Raw genomic sequence first — 17,388 nt, 5'->3', positions numbered from 1 at the left:
GTGTCGTGCTGCAGTAACACAATCTGCTGAATTCAGGATAAATTAAAAAAAATAAAAACACAAACAGAAACATGAGCAGAGGGTCACAGAGCAGACACATAGCCTCTACAGCCTGATTAAACTGTTCAAAAACTTCATGCTTTTATTTTGAAACACATGAAAAAGATGGATTTACAACCTGAGTGCGCTTGTACGCAGATGATGCAGCGATGTATCGCTAACATTTCTCAAAGTTGGTCTCCTCGGGGTTAAACTGAACCAGATCAGACAGAAAGTCATAAAATGATGTAACGCTAACTTCCTAGGTTAAAACTAAAGAAAAGCTATAACCTGCAGTTCCCTGAATGTCCACTCGAGGCTGTCTCCAGCCAGAGGATTTATAAAAAGTGTTTTTCCAGCTTCATGTTTTCCTAAAGTTGTTTGACGTCAGAGTCTCTGTCTCTGATCTCTTTGGCGGTGACTAACTACACTTGAGCGGGTGGCTGGTGTTGCGTCTGTGACCCCTCTGTTGCTATAGGAACCACTCACATCCCTGGGTAACCATGGAGATGATGGAGAAACGGGAGGCATGCACGTCAAAATCATAAGTCCAAAGGAACTGTAAGAAAAACAAAGACAAGACTGGAACGTAAAACGATGAAACTCAAACAGTGAACAGAGAAAAAAAAGAAGCAGCAGCGGTCAGAGCGGGGCTGGTGATGTCACAGCGCTCTGATGTCATCAGGTTATAACACAGATTATAATCCAAACACCTGATATCTGTGGAGAGACAGAGCTTGGTGATGTGAAGCATTAAAGTGGAGCAGAGATCGACCCGCTGGGTTCCTCTTAACTCCATCCACATGATTTATTCATCAGCAGCTAACATGCTAACAGCTAACACACACACACACACACACACATACACACACACACACACAAACACACACACACACACCATCGAACATTAGGGAGCACTTCCTGTTTGGTCACATGATGTCACTTAGAAAGAGCTGTGATGGAGGGATGAAGAGAGAGGAAGAGGAGAGAGGTGAGTCTGTCAGCTGATTGGACAGAAGCTGACTCAGCTGGGGGGAGGGGGGGGGGTCTCCCGCCCACTGTCGCATACAGGAGCATCAAATATTCATCTCACTGCAACAGAAACAAGACTGCAGGAAGGAGAGGAGGAAGAGGAGGAGGAGGAGGAAGAGGAGAAAGAGGAGGTGAGGTAAGGTCAGAGGAGGTAAGGATGGAGGAAGAGGTGAAGGAGGAAAAGAGCAAGATGCTAAAGAAGTAGAAGAGGAGGATAGGAAACAGAGGATTGAGGAGGTGACAGATATAGGGTTAAGAAATGAGAAAAAGGATGGATGAGGAGGGTGGTAGGATAGGAAAGAGAGTAGAAAAGGAAGGGAAGGGAGGATATGAAAACAAAAGAGGGATGAAGAGAGGAAACAAAGGAAGAGAAGACAAAAAAGGAGGAGAGGGTGAAGAAATGAGGAAAAAGAAGGAGGGAAGGAAAAATGTTAAACTATGATGAGGAGAAAAAAAGGAGGAAATGAGAAAAGATGAACAGAAGGATGTAGAAAAAAAGGAGTGAGGAGGTGAAAGATGGAGGAGAGGAGACAGAAAAACGCGTGAGGATGAGGAGGAGCAGACTGAACGAGGAGCAGCTCACGTCCTCACAGATCTAAAAATAACTCAGAGAGGGAGAGACTACAAAGACCAGCAGACCTGATGATTCCCGTGGACCAATCACAACACCTGGATCCGTCCTAGACCTCAGACTGAGAAACCCCCTCAGGCAGAGTCAGCACCCTGGACCTGGTCTAACATCATCAGGACCCAGAGTGTCTGATCAGACCTATTGATCCCTGAACCACACACGCACACACACTGACTTACACACACACACACTGACTAACACACACACACACGCGCGGTTGGGGAGTGATCCACTGAACTGGTGCTGCATTGCAGCAAACACACCCCGTCTGTCTGACACGTTAATTTTAAAGCTTCTTATAACTCGGGGGTTTGAGGAGCAGCTCACAGAAAACAGAAGAGCTGGTATGGAGGGCTGAGAGGGACAAAAATAAAGATACCACAACACACTCTGGTTAGCATCAAGATTGTTTTTAGGCTAAAAATAAATCAGGAGCATAAAAACTTAACAGGATTAAACTTTTATTTCTTCTTTTCTTACAAATTACGCTGCTTTGAAACTCCTGTGAGGTCGTGTCAGACATTCATACTGATCATTCGCTGTGACCATAGACTGTATATAGGGTGGACAGCGTGGCTCAGAGTCTGCGCAGTAGAGACTGTGAGGGATTCTGGGAGAATCTGAGTGGAGCTGGGTGACAAAAATAGTATTATTTTTTTCTTTGGAGAGTCTAATCACTTCCTGACTCTACCGCCCGACATATTTTACAATCCCCGAAAAAAATACACAAGAACGTCAGCTGTCAATCATCGTTAAACGTGACATAAAACCTTATTTTTCACCTCGTATAACTAATGAAAACGAAACTTTTCAGAAAAAAGAGGACTTGGATACAAGACAGCCAAATGATATCTTCAAATCACCCCAACAATCAGTCGTGAGAAACATTTCTACCAGGTGTAATAATTTTTTAAAGTTTGACCACAGCCCATCTGGAATGACTGGAAAGCCGGATTTTATGACCTATACTGCAGCCAGCCACCAGGGGGAGCAGTTTTTGTGGAGACCTCACTAGCCCAGCAAGCGGACGTCCATTTCTTTCACAGTCTATGGCTGTGACCAACAAAACCAAACCACACTGAAACAAACAGGACGGTTTGATTTAATCCTTCTGTTACGACCATCAGCTGTTTTGTCTGTTTGTCTGTTTGATGTTGTCGATAAAGTTTCTTACCGGTCGGACCTCTCCCGTGGTGTTGGTGTACTGACGTGCCAGACCAAAGTCCAGCATGTAGCACTTCCTGTACGTGGAAGGAAGTCGGCCCATCGCAAAGTTGGACTGCAGGAGGAGAAAGCACAGAGTTACATCTCCAACACGGCGATTTGTCCCCCTAGAGGTAATCTGTGGGACTGCAGGGCCTTAAGGTTTTCTTTTTAAATGAGCGACTAAGTCTGGTTTTAAAGCTCCTTAGGAACCAATAGTAACCCCGGAGATCCTACAGGAGAAAACCTCCCAGGACCCGGGCTGAGGCTTGGTGGGCGGAGCCGTACCGGTTTGATGTCGCGGTGCAGGAAGCCCACAGAGTGGATGGCCTCGATGGACTCCAGGATCTGCTTCCCGAGCCGCAGCGTGGTGCTCATGGTGAAGGTTCCCCTGGGCTGGCTCCTCCGCAGGTCGGCCAGGTTACGACCCTGCAGGGACACAAACTTCTGATGTGACCTCACTTCCTGTCTGAAGTTTTTCCTCCTCCCCCAACTGTCCTTCTTGTTCTTCTTGTCCTTTCAAAATAAAAGCCTCTCCATCTCTCTGACTCACCTGAAGCTGCATGACCACGTAGTTGAATTTGTCGTTTCTCCCGCAGCCAATAAACTTACAGACGTGGTTTTTACCTGAGGAGAACATGAAGACTTTTAATGACAAACTGGGATTAAATTAGAATTATTTAATCTGAATTATGAAGGTTTTAATTCAGGATCAGGGTCAAAGACAGTCAGGTCTGGATGCCACATGTGGTGAGGTTTGAAGACAGAAATATGATGGGATTTAAGGTAAAAGAAAACAGTTTCAATCCAGTGAGAAGGCAGAGCTTGGTTGAAATGAAATTAGGGATTATGTCAGGGTTACAAGTGGGATTAAATCAGGATTAAATCAGGGATTAAGTCAGGGTAACATGGCATAAAGACACATTTTCTTGTGGAATTCATTCAGGTTCAAATCGAGGTGTAAATCAGGATTAGATCCAGACCCGGGTATACAGATTTTAAAGTTTAGCTCAGTCTGGATTATAATTTGGGATTAAACCTGGATTAAAAGTGCCGATGTAGTCTCACCCTGCAGTTTCTTGAGCACCGCCACCTCCATCTTCAGCACCTGTTTGGGCTGCTGGGCCGACTCCACCTTCAGCGCCACGTTCTCACGCGTCAGCAGGTCCAAGGCCTCGTAGATCTCCCCGAACCCGCCCCCTCCGATCTTCTTCAGCTGAAGGAGGAGGGATTACAGAGCGGACTCTGGATCAGTTTGACTGATTGGTTATCAACTGAAGTCATAAATTTAGGAGGAAGTGAGAGCGTGTAAATGTCTGTTCCTGGATTATTTGATATGACACGGTGGGCTGACGAGGGACGTGTATTAATAAGATTCCACTGATACCATCGATTTGATTCTTTATCGATTCCTCCTGTGAATTTTCTCTGTACAAAAAGAAATTTTACAGGTTTTCTGACTCAACATTTAATTACGTTTATATGTGAATAAATATGAAATGTAATCATATGTTATTGGCTGAAGTAGGCTATCTCGTGTCTTGAAGTTGTTATAGTAATTTATTGAGTTGTTCGGAACCTTGCCACCTTTTCTTTTCTCTTCCTAACGGAAAACTTTTGCCCGTTTGTGTTTTGACATTTAGAGTCCTCAGTCTTGTTTACAGAGAGTAACTGTGATGACATTCTATTTTAACACAGAAGCTATATTGATGGATGCTAACTGCTAGCATATAATGTGATTTTCCGTATACATTAGCATCAAGCTAGTGCTATGTTTTCTACATGGTTTTGGAGATGTATAACATGTTGAATACACAACTTCAAGCAAAAATATCTTGATTCAGGAAACTGTTATACATCTGCTAAGCTAAGCTAAGCTAAGCTAAGCTAGCTAGAGTAGTCGACATAAGGTCTGGCTGCTCTGGGGTCATGTTAAGGATCGATTAGCCATAAAGGCTAACAATGTCGAAGGATGGAAGCATTTCGAATCAGTTATTGGCCCATCCCTACAGCTGACACAACGCCGTGTCTGACTTTCAGCACAAGCTTCACTTTAAAAATCTTGAAGAACCTTTATTTCTGTTGCATTTTTTAGCTTTTATTTTGAAATTCTGAGTTTTTCTTGTCCCCCTTACCTCGACTTAAACTGAAAATAAAAAAATCGTTTGACTTTCTTTTGATTTCTTTTCTCGTTGTTTGTTAAAATCTTTCTCTCTTCTATCCCTTTTTATTCCTCCTCCACTTTCTCCTCCCATCCCTTCTTTCTTTCTTTCGTTACTCGTTTCATATTAAAGTCGAACTCTGAGCTGTTTGCAGTTGTGAATATTTACTGTAAAGGTCTAGAGTGTGTGTGTGTGTGTGTGTGTGTGTGTGTGTGTGTGTGTGTGTGTGTGTGTGTGTGTGTGCGCGGTTCAGTGGACTCACTAAATTGATCAGTGAAGTGCACAGAGCCTGCAGGCTGAACGCTGCGATCTGATTGGCTCAGACAGGAGCTGCGTTATGTAACGTCTTATTTCAGGAAGCGGAGTTTCCTATGAGTGTATCAAACAGAAATCACACACCAACCCCGGCCTTTAGCGGTCACGTGGGTTTGAAACGAGTGTTTCTTTCCCTTAAAGCAGCTCGTGAGTTTAATGGTCAGTCCCTTAGTGACATCACAGCTGGTACTGTTTGGTTCTGGACCTGTTAAACCGGGTTATGTAAAGAACCGTGATATAACCCTGCAGCAGCAGCAGGATCTGTAGATGCAGAGGTGTCAGCGGTGGGGGTGTGTGTCGGGGGAGGGAGGGGAGGGGGGATCCTGACTCACCACTTTCCATCGGTCTTTGACCATGCAGTTTGGCGGCAGGATGTCGGCCTGCTCGGACGTCCCGTTCATGTTGGCGTTGTCCTGGAGGCCGGGGACTAGGCACTGCATCTGCCAGCCAGACAGAACACGAGCAGCTCCCAGCTTAAAAGAGCCATTTATCTGCGAGGGGGGGAGGAGAAGGGAGAGAAGGGGGGAGTGGGTGAGTTAACACGCCAGCTCTGAGAGGCTCGCCGTCTAACCACAGCCCTGTGCTGACAGGCCGCTTTAACAGGCATTAGAGATGGCTGCTGCCATTAGAAGCCATTCTTCAGCTGGATCAGGCTACAGGCCGGTGGGGGGGGTGGGTGAAGGGGGGAGGGAGGGGGAGGAGGGGGGCGGGGCTGGGGTTGGATGTGATGGTATTTGCAGAAACTGGAGCAAATATCATGTGTGCAGAAGGAAGCAGCCGGACACCGCGCTCATCCTGACTGTGACGGCCCGACAGCCATCAGCCAATCACCACAGAGACCTGAGCGGCTGGTTTCAAACTAACAACCATCAGCATGGCTCAGGTAACACACCTGACGAGACCCCGCCCCCTTCACCTGAACTACCAGGGACCATTCTACCAATCAGAGTCAATTCACAAGCTTTATTCTGTTTGACACGACGGTACCACCTTCCTGACTCTACGGCTCACGTGATGCTAAAGCAGCTAGTTAGCTTAGCTTAGCAAAGAGACTGGGGAGTGAGAAACATTGCGGCGACATTAAAAGGAAACATGATTCGTTATTGGTCTGAACATCTTGTATTGAGTTTAGCACCACACCACAGCTACCAGTCCTTATGCTAAGCTAAGCTAACAGACTGTTGGCTTTTGCTGTTTGAATACGGCAGAGATAAGAGAGCGGCTTAAATCTGTCAGATGTGGTGAGGAGAAGAGGTGTTGCATCCTTAAACTGCTGCAGAATCAAACTTAAAGGGACAGTTCACTGTTTTTAAAGTGTGGTTGTTCCAGTTTTGTGTCTTTAGCTGCGACAGATGTCAGGCAGGTTGGCCTCTTCGACGAGAAACTGCTGCAGGAACAAGCTAAGCTACAGTGTTCTGCAGACGGGAAGAGTCCCACACGTCATTTCGCTCATTTTGACCCAAGAACTCATCCCACATTCGAAACATTCAACGTCTGATGGACGTGCCGATCAAGTCGGTATCACATCGGCCGGTCCTAAACCAACTCTGGACATCTACTCAACGTTCAACTGAGAACTGCACACTGTTTGGACGTCTAACCATGACCCCACTTGGACACCAATATGCAGTTCAACATTTGAATGTCGGCCTTTTGGACGTCAAGTAGACGCGAGCCCGTTGCGCAGAGACATTTAAAGACGTCCTTTGAACGTCTGTTACTGTTGACTTCATCGATGGACGTTCAGTAGACGTTGGATGAGACGTCGTCTGGAGGAACAGACGTGAAGGTGTCTCCTGCACCTTCAGGAGACCAAAGTTAGACGTCCAAAAATGACACTCACTCATGAGCCGCGTTTCCACCAAACAGTCCAGGTCTGTTCAGTACGGTTTGGCACGGTTTGGTACAGTTAAGCCTGATCCCGTTTGCATTTCCACAGCAAACTGTGCCCTCTCGTGTAAGCTGGATGCTGAAATCCGCAGCTGTTAAACAATAGCGTGACGCCGTAGCAGCCCGACACAGTTTACCCTGCTAATAAATCCAACGAAGAAGAAAAACGCGACACAGTAAACAAAGAGCAACGATGGAAGACATGCAGCATTTCGTCCTCTCTGTGATTGGCATGTAGTTCTTTGAAACAAAGTGCAATCAAGCTTTGTTTCAGAGAAGTCTGTGAGCCACCAGGAGAAATGCAGCCGCTGTCGGGGTAAGTGACGATTCTTACGACCAATCAACGTCTGCAGTGTTGTAACTCCACCTTCCGAGAGCGGATTGGTTCAGTCTGGCACCCAAAAAGGGTCCCAAAAAGGGTCCCAAAAAGTGGGACGGCTCGTCTCTGTTATTTGGGGATCTGTCCCGGGGTAAGTCAGTGGAAACACCACAAAATGCGCGCCATACCGAGACAAACCGAACCGAGTGGGGTCATGGTTAGACGTCCAGATAGTGGATCTCATTTGAGTGTTGTGTAGATGTCCAGAGTTGGTCTTGGACTGACAGACACGATACAGACTTAATCTACACGTCCATCAGACGTCTAATGTTTAGAGAGCTGCTCTCATGTTAGCAGAGAATTTTCTCCGCCCTTTCCATCGGTGCATTGAGTCGCCTTTACCTCTGTAAACTCCGGTCCATAGAGCTGTGACAACATCTGCTGAAAGGGCAACATGGGGAAACTTCTGAGCTAAGTGGAGAGCAAAAGACGAGTGTTTGGTTTGGGTCTCTCTCTAAAGCTGGACCACAGGAACTAGGGTCTACATTCAGTTCTGGGAGACTGACCCCTGAAAATGTCTCTGTCTGGGGGGTAGTACTTTCCAGTGGTTCAGGGACTTTGTTTTTATCTCCCCCACCCTCCCTCTGTCAGCATTAAGGTGACCCTGGGCTGCGACTGACTTAGTAGACACAGATAAGCTCCTAGTCCTGACTGTGGCTGATGTGGGTTATTAGAGCAGGATGTGCTGGTCTGTGGCTCTCACCGCCGCAGTGAGAAGCCGCCAGAGCCCGGCTCTAAAGAGCTCTGATCTGGACTTGGACTCCTCCTATCCGCCATGAATGGTTATCAGTTCTCGTGGATTCGTGGGGGAGTTTTCAAAGTGATGCATGTCGGTCCCCAAACCATGCGGTTCTGCATGCAATGCCACGGGCCGTCATCAGGGCATGCAGAGCTCAGGCGGACTGCAGAAACAAAGGAGAGTGTCCACCGTGTTTCCAGTCAGACCAGCTCAGACAGAGGACTGGACGGACTGGGAGGGAGGGGGAGGAGGTTTCTCTGCACCTGCAGTGATACAGCTCAGTCACTCAGCATCATCATCATCATCATCATCATCATCAGCTGGGAGTCACTGTAACACTGGAGCTGCAGGGAAACCTGCCGCAGGCCTCAACACACTGCTGAACTGCCAATCACTGCAGAGGGCGGGACCACAGAGCTCCTCCCTGATACTCAGAGGGAACCAGCCAATCAGAGCGGTTCAAAGACAAAGCTAAAGCAGTGGAGTGTGTAACGTGTGGTGGGGTCTAGAGTTTCACTTCCTCATCGCTGCTTCCTTCCTGTGGTGTCTGATTCCACATCGTACCGTGCAGTATCAAATGTACCTTCTTTTGCACTTTAACGTTTTTTACATATCACACTCTACCTGATAGTGAATTTTATCATTGTACCCCACCTTACACTAACATCCTATATTGTATTACACGCCACGGTAAGGCAACATTTCATAATGTGTCATACGGTACCTCAATGTAGCATTTTGTATTGTACCGTACCTTGTGTAACGTACCACATGATAACTTTCATATTATATCCTACCTTACAGTAATGTGACGTATTGTTTCATACCATACTTGATTAAAACTTACTTCATTTGAAACACTTAAATTTTAATTCAAATCCTTCATTTTAGTCTTTGTTTATAAACTGAGTTGAAAAAAAAGTTCCCGCTTTTCTCCAGTAGAGGGCGGAATGTTTGTCTCTGACTCACATGATGTGAATATTTGGGGAAAAACATCAAAACATCATCATTTAACTTTTTTGCATGGTCCAGTGTTAAAAAAACCAACTCAAAATTGGAAACTTTGAAGAATTGCAATTTCAATTGAACAACAAGAATCGTAAAAGAATCGGATCGGAAGAACAATTTGCCCTATAACAATTTGTATAATGTGGTACCATACCTTAATGTAACATTCCATATCATACAGTATGGTATCTACTGTACCATACCGTAACATTTTGTAACTGTATCAGACAGTATCGTACAAATTACATATCACAGTAAATTTCAGTGTTGTGTCATATCAAATCTGTAAACGTTGATGATCAACTTTATAGTTCAACATTAGTATCCTATCATACCATAACGTTCAATTTATCCTATGGTATCTTATCATCAAATCGCAAAGGCTGTAATTTAAAAGTGAGATCTACACGTTTACATATTTCAGTGGTCAAGCCAAAATGTTGTTTTTATTTATATTTCCACACTTTATTTTGAGTTTTGTTACTGATGAGCGATCAGTAAGATCTTTACACATTTAATCACACAGTGAGCCAGAGATTTGGTCATATTCACATTTTTTACACTTTATTTAGTGTGAGATTCATAAAAGAGAGGATTCATATTTATTTTTCAGTTTATGGTTCATACGTGGCCTATTGTTCGGCAGTGCTTTGTTCCTTTCTCTGATTTTATTCAAGGAAATTAATGATAATATTATTACACATCTACAAGCCTTGAAGTTAAATCAATCAGCCAATATTCTACTGTGATTTTAATATTTAAGTAAAGAAACGTTATTTGTTTCAATTCATGCATCAATTCATCTCATTTCATAACATGTGGGCCTGGCCCAGAGGAAAGAATTGTTTATATGTTGACGTATCCTTTGTTTTGTTGATCATACAATAGAATGGTTTATTGATTGTGTTTAGTGAATAATGCAGAAGATAACCATCCTTCCCAAAAAGCATATGCTAAATCGCAATCAAAATATTGGTAAAAAAAAAATCACAATTAGATTATTGTCCAAAATCGTTCAGCCCTAGCTTATGGTAACTTTTTGTATCTCACGTACTATACCTTTATGTCACATTCAATATTTTACTGCGCTGTTATGTATCATATACTGTAGTTAACTTCACATGACGTTTTGGAAGTCATGCATATTACATGCATAAAGTAAAAAAAAGACTATATAGCAAGTTATTGTATCCAAATGGAAGTCAAGTTAGTGAAACTATTTTTGATTGATTCAATTTTTTTTGTATATTTAAAAAAAGCAAATGCTTTATATATGTTAATGTTAAAGTTATATGTATATTGTTATATAGATTCATAGATGCATATTTTATATGTATCTAAAGCATAGTATCTGTATTCTATTATTGGATTGTCATTTAATGTATTTTTGTATTTTTTTATTTTTGTGTATGTATATATATATATATATATATATGTATATATATATATATATATATATATATATATATATATATATATATATATATATATATATATAAATATATATAAACACAACAATCAAAAACACAAAACTGTACATGACAGTATAGTATATCACTGAGTAAGTGTATAAGTACAGATACTTTTGTACATATATCTGTTTATAAATATCTGTTTTTACATATGGCATATATTTGTGTATATAATCAGCGCTTGTGTGTAAAATAAGTGTGAAAGAGAGAAGCTCTGCGGTCCAGCAGCGTCTCAGCAGCAGATCAGAGTGAGACATCTCCACAGACACTCTCTGTCTACCTTCAAACCTCAGTCTGCTCGTCTTCTTCGTCTTCTTCGTCTCTTCACCTACAAATCTACCAATCTGTTACTGGGGGGAGGGGAGGGGTGCTCTGCCAGAAGCCGGGTTTGCATCATTCCAGTTTTGATCTGAGGAAGTCAGTCAGAGCTCACCATAGTTCTGAGCTCCCGGAAAACCTGACGGCTTACAACAAATCCTGAGCGGGACAAAACCCTTCCTGATCCTGTGTTAGCCTACAAGCCAAAACAGAGGGCACAGTTAACCAGGAGGAGGAGGAGGAGGAGGAGGAGGACTGGGGGGACCGCTGTGGGCGTCCCACCTGTACACACAGGCTGAAACAGTGACATCATGGAGGGGGCGGAGCATGGAGGGACAGGCCTTCATACACCAGGTTAAAGAAATCATAAAGGAACCAGAGCACAAGCGTTTGATTTACCATGTCAACATCACGAGTATAAAAATGATTCAAAATATGTTTAAAGGCGCGTTTAATAATAAAACACTTTGATGCCAAAGTATTTCACAATAAAACTCTTCAAAACAACAAATGATGACAGAATACTGACCAGTCAGATCACCTGTTAGAAAATATAAAACAACGAAATCCAAGAGATTTAACTCTAAACTCTGAAATCAGATTATTTCTGAAGTGGATTTTGGCACTGAAAGCCTTCCATACATCAATCTGTGCCTTTGCTAATGTGTTTTTTTTTCCACTTCAAAAATATGCAAAGCTAAAACAACAACAATTTTGTAACAAAGTCTCTTTATAGTGGCTTTAACAGCATTTATTATTCTCTGTCATTTTATTCACACTATTTATGCTCGCAAAAATACAGATTATTTGTGGTGAAGGAACAGGCTAATTTTTAAGCTAAAGCTGCTTCCTTTAAATGAAACACAGAGTATTTTGCTTCTTTAAGTAGTGACTGATAAGTTATCTGTGGAGTATTTGCTGTCATCATCAATTTGTCATGGGTGAATTTTGGCACCAACGTCCCTCCGTACATGAGGCTGTAAATCAGCAGGTATAAAGGTTTAAAAATTAAAATAATTATGTTTTTGTTTTTTGTTAAAGGAAATAAATCTGTCAGGAATCAAACACTTTTTTTCATGGATCCACTTCTGCTCTGGTCCAGGTCTCCCCCCTCCCTCTCTCCCTCCTCTCTTCCTCCCTCTGCATCACCCATATTGAATCCTCTCTGCAGTGCACAGTCATGGGTCCTCTGTGCGCATGCGCACCATCGCATCCTGCTGATCAATAAATCTGGCCCGGACTGACCTGAGTTATGAATTAAAGATGATTCAATGACACAATCCGGATCAGTCCTGGTCTACATGATCATCAGGACTCGGTCTGATCACGCATGTCTGATACGGGTTAAACACACACTTCAGTTAACGCATCACTGCGGAACACACACACACACACACATATACACACACACACACACACACGCACACACACACACACCCACTGATCTCAGTGGTCCGGGCCAGACCTGGTCTGGATCGGGCCTACCTGGCGCACCGTCCGCTCCTTTTCCGCCTTTTGGGAATCTTCATCTGGGATTTTATTCCGGCACAAAACGTCCTGGTCCAGAAAACCCACCGTTCCTCTGAGGGGGGGCCGGGGTTTGGGCCTCACTCTCCCGCAGGACTAAACCACCATCTATCTCTCCTCTAACAGCCCCCCGAGTCCACGCCAGACCGGGTCCGTCCGTCCTCAGACCGGCACAACAGGCTGGGACGCGCCGAGTCTACAACGACACCGAGTGTAAGATTTAATCCAGCAGAGTCCTGCAGCGCGATTCAGACCCGCAGATGATCAGGTACGGGTCCTCCTCCAGGTCTCCGCGCTGCAGCTGAAGAGGATGGAGACGGAGGAGGATGCGGACTGGTCCTCCAACTGCTGGACCGGATCCGGAGCTCGAACCCGGGGCAAAACCAGATCTAGGGACCCGGCAGAGGATGGCGGTCTGTGGGTGTCAGGTTCTCCGCTCCTGCCCGTTTGTCCGCACTGCAGCTCCGCATCCAGCAGCGTCAAACTCGCGTCAGCGCGCACTGCCACAACATCCGGGGAGTACTTTCAAAATAAAAGACCTGAAGTAGACATCCTTTACTTTGATTTGACACGTGACTCAGAGTCTGAGACTTAAATCTGATCTAAAGCTGGATTATTAAATAATCTCTGAACTTTTAACAGTAGAATTATTATAATAATAATCACTAATTTATGTAATAACATTTATTAAAATTAATTATTGTAATTAATATATCATATTATTAATTATTATTATTTATTAATAATGATAATTAATAATATTAGTAATATCATTTATTAATTATTATTATTTAATTTTTCAATTCATTTATTCATTTCTTTTTATTCTACTCAAATTCTGGGTCAAATTAATAACAATTCTGTGATGCTTCATCGTCATACATCTGTTCAATAATCTAATGAATGCCAGGTTAAATTAAAGGTAGAGTCTGCAAATTTTTCTAAAATGAATTTAATCTCTCACAGGAATAAATCTGCTCCATCGTCTCCTCTGGGCCTCTTGACGTGTGTCAGTGTCTGTGTCTGCCTCTACCCCCTCCTCTGCCTGGATGTTGATGTTTTGGTTGTGTCGGGATGTTAAAGGCTGGAGAGTCAGCGTGGTTACAACAAAGCCAAACAGATAAAGCTTTTTCCTGAACGAGGGTGAAGTTTAGCACAACTTTCACTCGCTTTCAGGAGCTTAGAGAGCAGCACGTGGAGCACAGACAGCCAGTCAGTCTGTGCTGTGGAGCACAGACAACTGATACATGTTACAAAACTGCGTCACAACAAAAATGACTTCGCTAAAACCATCCTCCTAAAATGTAAAGATGACGTGATGATGTCTGAATCACAAACAACCCAGGTGTTGGGTCAACTGACGTATTGATTTTAACTAAGTGCTTGGAAATACACAAAAATAGCCCATAACGGGTTAAACATTTCATCACAGCACCATCAACTCTGAGTTTCTGCGTCATGTTTCGCCGTTAAAGGTATAAATATTGATTTCTCCTTCCTGTTTGAGCTTCAGACTTCTCAGGAAATGACTTCTTCCAGTTAGTTTAACAGATCCAATCAGAGTGTCTGAGGTCAGACATGTTGGAGGTCACTGACAGGGAGATACATCATGTTATAACCGTCACTGTTAGCGCTCATATCCTCAGTCACACCATGCTACACTATCTGGAACCTTCTCCTCTCAGTGTAATCTCCTCTGTGGAGCTGAAATGGATCTGGATTATGGAAACATCGGTGATTCAGGCCGTCATTATCTCAGAGTGAGCACAAACTCAATCCAATAAACCCACTGCACCCCTCCTTTCATCAAACCGTCTAAACCAGGAAACAGAATAAAAACTCTCCAGCTCTCTCACGCTCACACGCTGCAGCAGCCTGGGACTCAGAGAAATCTTTAAAGGTCCCATTTTATGCAAAAATCACTTTATTTAGTCTTTCAGTGAAATTTTTGGGTCTTTGTCTTTCCTCCCAGCCCACAAAATGTGATATTTAATGATCAAACCTGTACTTAGTAGAGCTTGTGAATGTAAAATCCTGACCTAAAACGAGCTGTTTGGATTTTGGGGATTTGCTGATGTCAGCGATTCCCTTTTTTGACCAATCAGGAGAAAGTCTGCCATCACTGCTCTGTTTTTGGCTGTAAACAGCCACATAGCTCCATGCTCAAGCTTCCCATCTCAGAAGAAGACAGACTAAGTGTCTAGAGTTCATTTATCAGGAAATGTTCCAGCTACACTCAGTAAAACTGTGCATGTGTGTGCTAGTCACTTCACGGCCGACTGCTTTTCCAACTTTGGACAGTCCAACAGAGGGCTAGCCAATAGACTGGTCCTGAATCCAGGCGCATTACCAACCATCCTCCAACAAACCTGGGACCCTGGAAATGTGAGTATTTTAAATGCTGTGTGCTGTGGAGCAGATGGAAGAGCTTTTCCTCAGTGTCCCCCTGTCTCTGTGTTAGCTTCAGGATGCTAACTTTAGCTGCTGTTAGTCTGTTGTTTTAGCCTGTAATGTTACGGTAAACGAGCTTCTCTGTTTTCTAAACATTGTGCACTCGGAGCTCGTGGCGCCGCTCTCAGTGACGCTGAAGAGCGGGGCGGTATCAGCGGTGGCTCATTTACATATGAAGGCCACGCCCACTAAATCCGAGCGTTCTGAACAGAGGGGCTATGAGAGCCTGGAAACAATGCTGCTGTGCTTGATTTATTGGCTTTTTGGACCAAAACATGTTACTAACATTTCATGAAGACATCAATGATCCAGATTAAACTGCAGAAAAGGAGCAGAACATGGGACCTTTAAGAAACACCAAGGGCACTTTGAAACCCAGAATCCTCCAACTCGACAAACGCATGCTCCTTCCAATCAGCAACCCTTGGTCTGAATATATAAAATCAATGCTGAAGTGTTCGAAACTGCAGTTCCTGGAGTGTCCACTAGAGGCTGTCTGCAGAAACACCAAAAACCACATACAAACCCATTCAAAAACAGAAAGGAAACAAACTCAAGCTCCACCTCTTAACCTCATCCTCAAACAAAACTAGGTTTAGTTCCACGTTTACAGTTTGACCCACACAGATGATAGACCTCAAAACCCAAATCAGAAACAAATGGATGACATCACAGACAACATTTCAATTTTTTTTTTCACTTTTATGATGTGTAAAATACTGTAAAACACAAATAACAGACTGAATTCTCAATATTAGCCTTGATAAAAGTTAAAAAAAAGAAAAATCTTAATAATTCTGACGAACTTATTTGACAATTTTTAATAAAATATTGTTTAGACATAAATACACTAAGATGCTTTAAACTTTAAAATGAATAATTTTTTATTTGGAGATACTTAAAATAAAATGTAGGAACTTGAATTTTAAAGGATTTATTTTGAAAGTACAGACCGGACGTTGTGAGTGGCGCTCCTTCATATGTGACCTGACAGGAACAGCTGGGTGAGGCAGGCGGCGCTGCCTAAGTCCCACCCTCCACTCAGCACCTGAACGCATCACCCTCACCCTTCATTAGGCCTGCTCTGATGCTGCTTTAAACGGTCTGACAGTGGTCCCTGAACGCCTCACAGCGGATCCGGGTTTCTTTAGAAAACACGATCCGGGGTCCGGTTCTGTTCCTGATCAGATCCTACAGAGTAGACATCCTGCCCGTTGCCTCGGAGGCTTCACACACACACACACACACACACACACACACACACACACACACACACACACACACACACACACACACACAGAGGAGTGAGAGACCCACACACACACACACACACACACACACACAGAGGAGAGAGAGAGAGACCCACACACACACACACACACACACACACAGCCTGCCCGCTGTGTTCGGCTCTTCCCGCGCTCGGTTCGGCTGCCTCGGTTCGTTGCTTCGGTTCTTGTGTTGGTTCGGTGTTTTCTTACCTGGATGTTGTTTTCCGTCCGGAGCCGAGCAGCATCCTCCCCCTCCACTCCCTCTGCTCCATCTCTCCAGCATCAGCACCACACACACGCACACACACACGCACTCAAACACACACTCATCAAACACACACTTCCTCTCTGTCTCCATTTTATGTTTGCATCTCAACAGCGCCCCCTGCTGATTCGGAGTCTGTTTAAAATCAGCTGAAACCAGGAGCCAGGCTGGACGAACCGTTTTTTTTTTCAGTTAGATCTTTTAAATGTAGTAAAACTTAAAAAAATGTAAATTAATAAAACATGAAAACATTAGAAAAATATTTTGCAAACTGTGATTTTTTTTCTTCCTCCAGTCCAAACTCAAGAAGGCTGAATGCCGCGGGGCCATTCCCCCAAATCAGGGCCATTTGTGTCCCCAGGAAGTAAAATATATTAAAAGTGATAAAATGAACGTTAAAATACCGTTTACATCTGGTGTTTGTTTTATTGGCAAAACAATTTTCAGTTCCTTTGAGTGTTTATGTGGTAATAAAAATTTGTTTAATCTAAAAAAAACCTAAAATCTTTTTTTAATTTAAAATATTTCTCTCTCAACATATAAACCTAAAATGCTGTGATCATGACCACCAGGGCTTGACATTAACTTTTTTGCTCACCAGCCACTGTGGCTAGTGGTATCCCTGAGTTACTGGCCACTCAGTTTTTTCACTGGCCACAATTTTTTTGCTGGATAACTATGTTCAA

At 43.4% G+C, this 17,388-nt stretch overlaps 1 protein-coding gene across 3 annotated transcripts in view; it reads right to left on the bottom strand.

Annotated features, from left to right (window-relative positions):
• The window catches only part of ttbk1a (tau tubulin kinase 1a), a 41,986-nt gene extending 25,148 nt beyond the window's left edge, over positions 1-16,838 (bottom strand). The window contains exons 1-7 of one of the 3 annotated variants that reach the window (XM_074684630.1): positions 16,648-16,838; positions 11,304-11,384; positions 5,715-5,873; positions 3,974-4,121; positions 3,459-3,532; positions 3,194-3,334; positions 2,877-2,981 (exon numbers count right to left, since the gene is read on the bottom strand). In XM_074684630.1, coding sequence (XP_074540731.1) covers positions 2,877-2,981; positions 3,194-3,334; positions 3,459-3,532; positions 3,974-4,121; positions 5,715-5,873; positions 11,304-11,306 — 630 coding nt within the window. In that variant the 5' untranslated portion in view covers positions 11,307-11,384; positions 16,648-16,838. Of the gene's footprint in view, positions 1-2,876; positions 2,982-3,193; positions 3,335-3,458; positions 3,533-3,973; positions 4,122-5,714; positions 5,874-11,303; positions 11,385-12,673; positions 13,218-16,647 lie in introns of those variants that run through there. The other 2 variants (XM_074684647.1, XM_074684638.1) reach the window with 2 other exon arrangements.
• Between the last annotated feature and the right edge of the window lie 550 nt (positions 16,839-17,388).

Source organism: Halichoeres trimaculatus, unplaced genomic scaffold (genome assembly GCF_033239565.1).
Source record: "Halichoeres trimaculatus isolate MK-OKI-2021-1 unplaced genomic scaffold, fHalTri1.1 fHalTri1_scaffold_2, whole genome shotgun sequence".
Taxonomy (NCBI): domain Eukaryota; kingdom Metazoa; phylum Chordata; class Actinopteri; order Labriformes; family Labridae; genus Halichoeres; species Halichoeres trimaculatus.
Note: the sequence above shows the minus strand (reverse complement) of the source record. Positions and strands in the feature narration are given on the sequence as shown.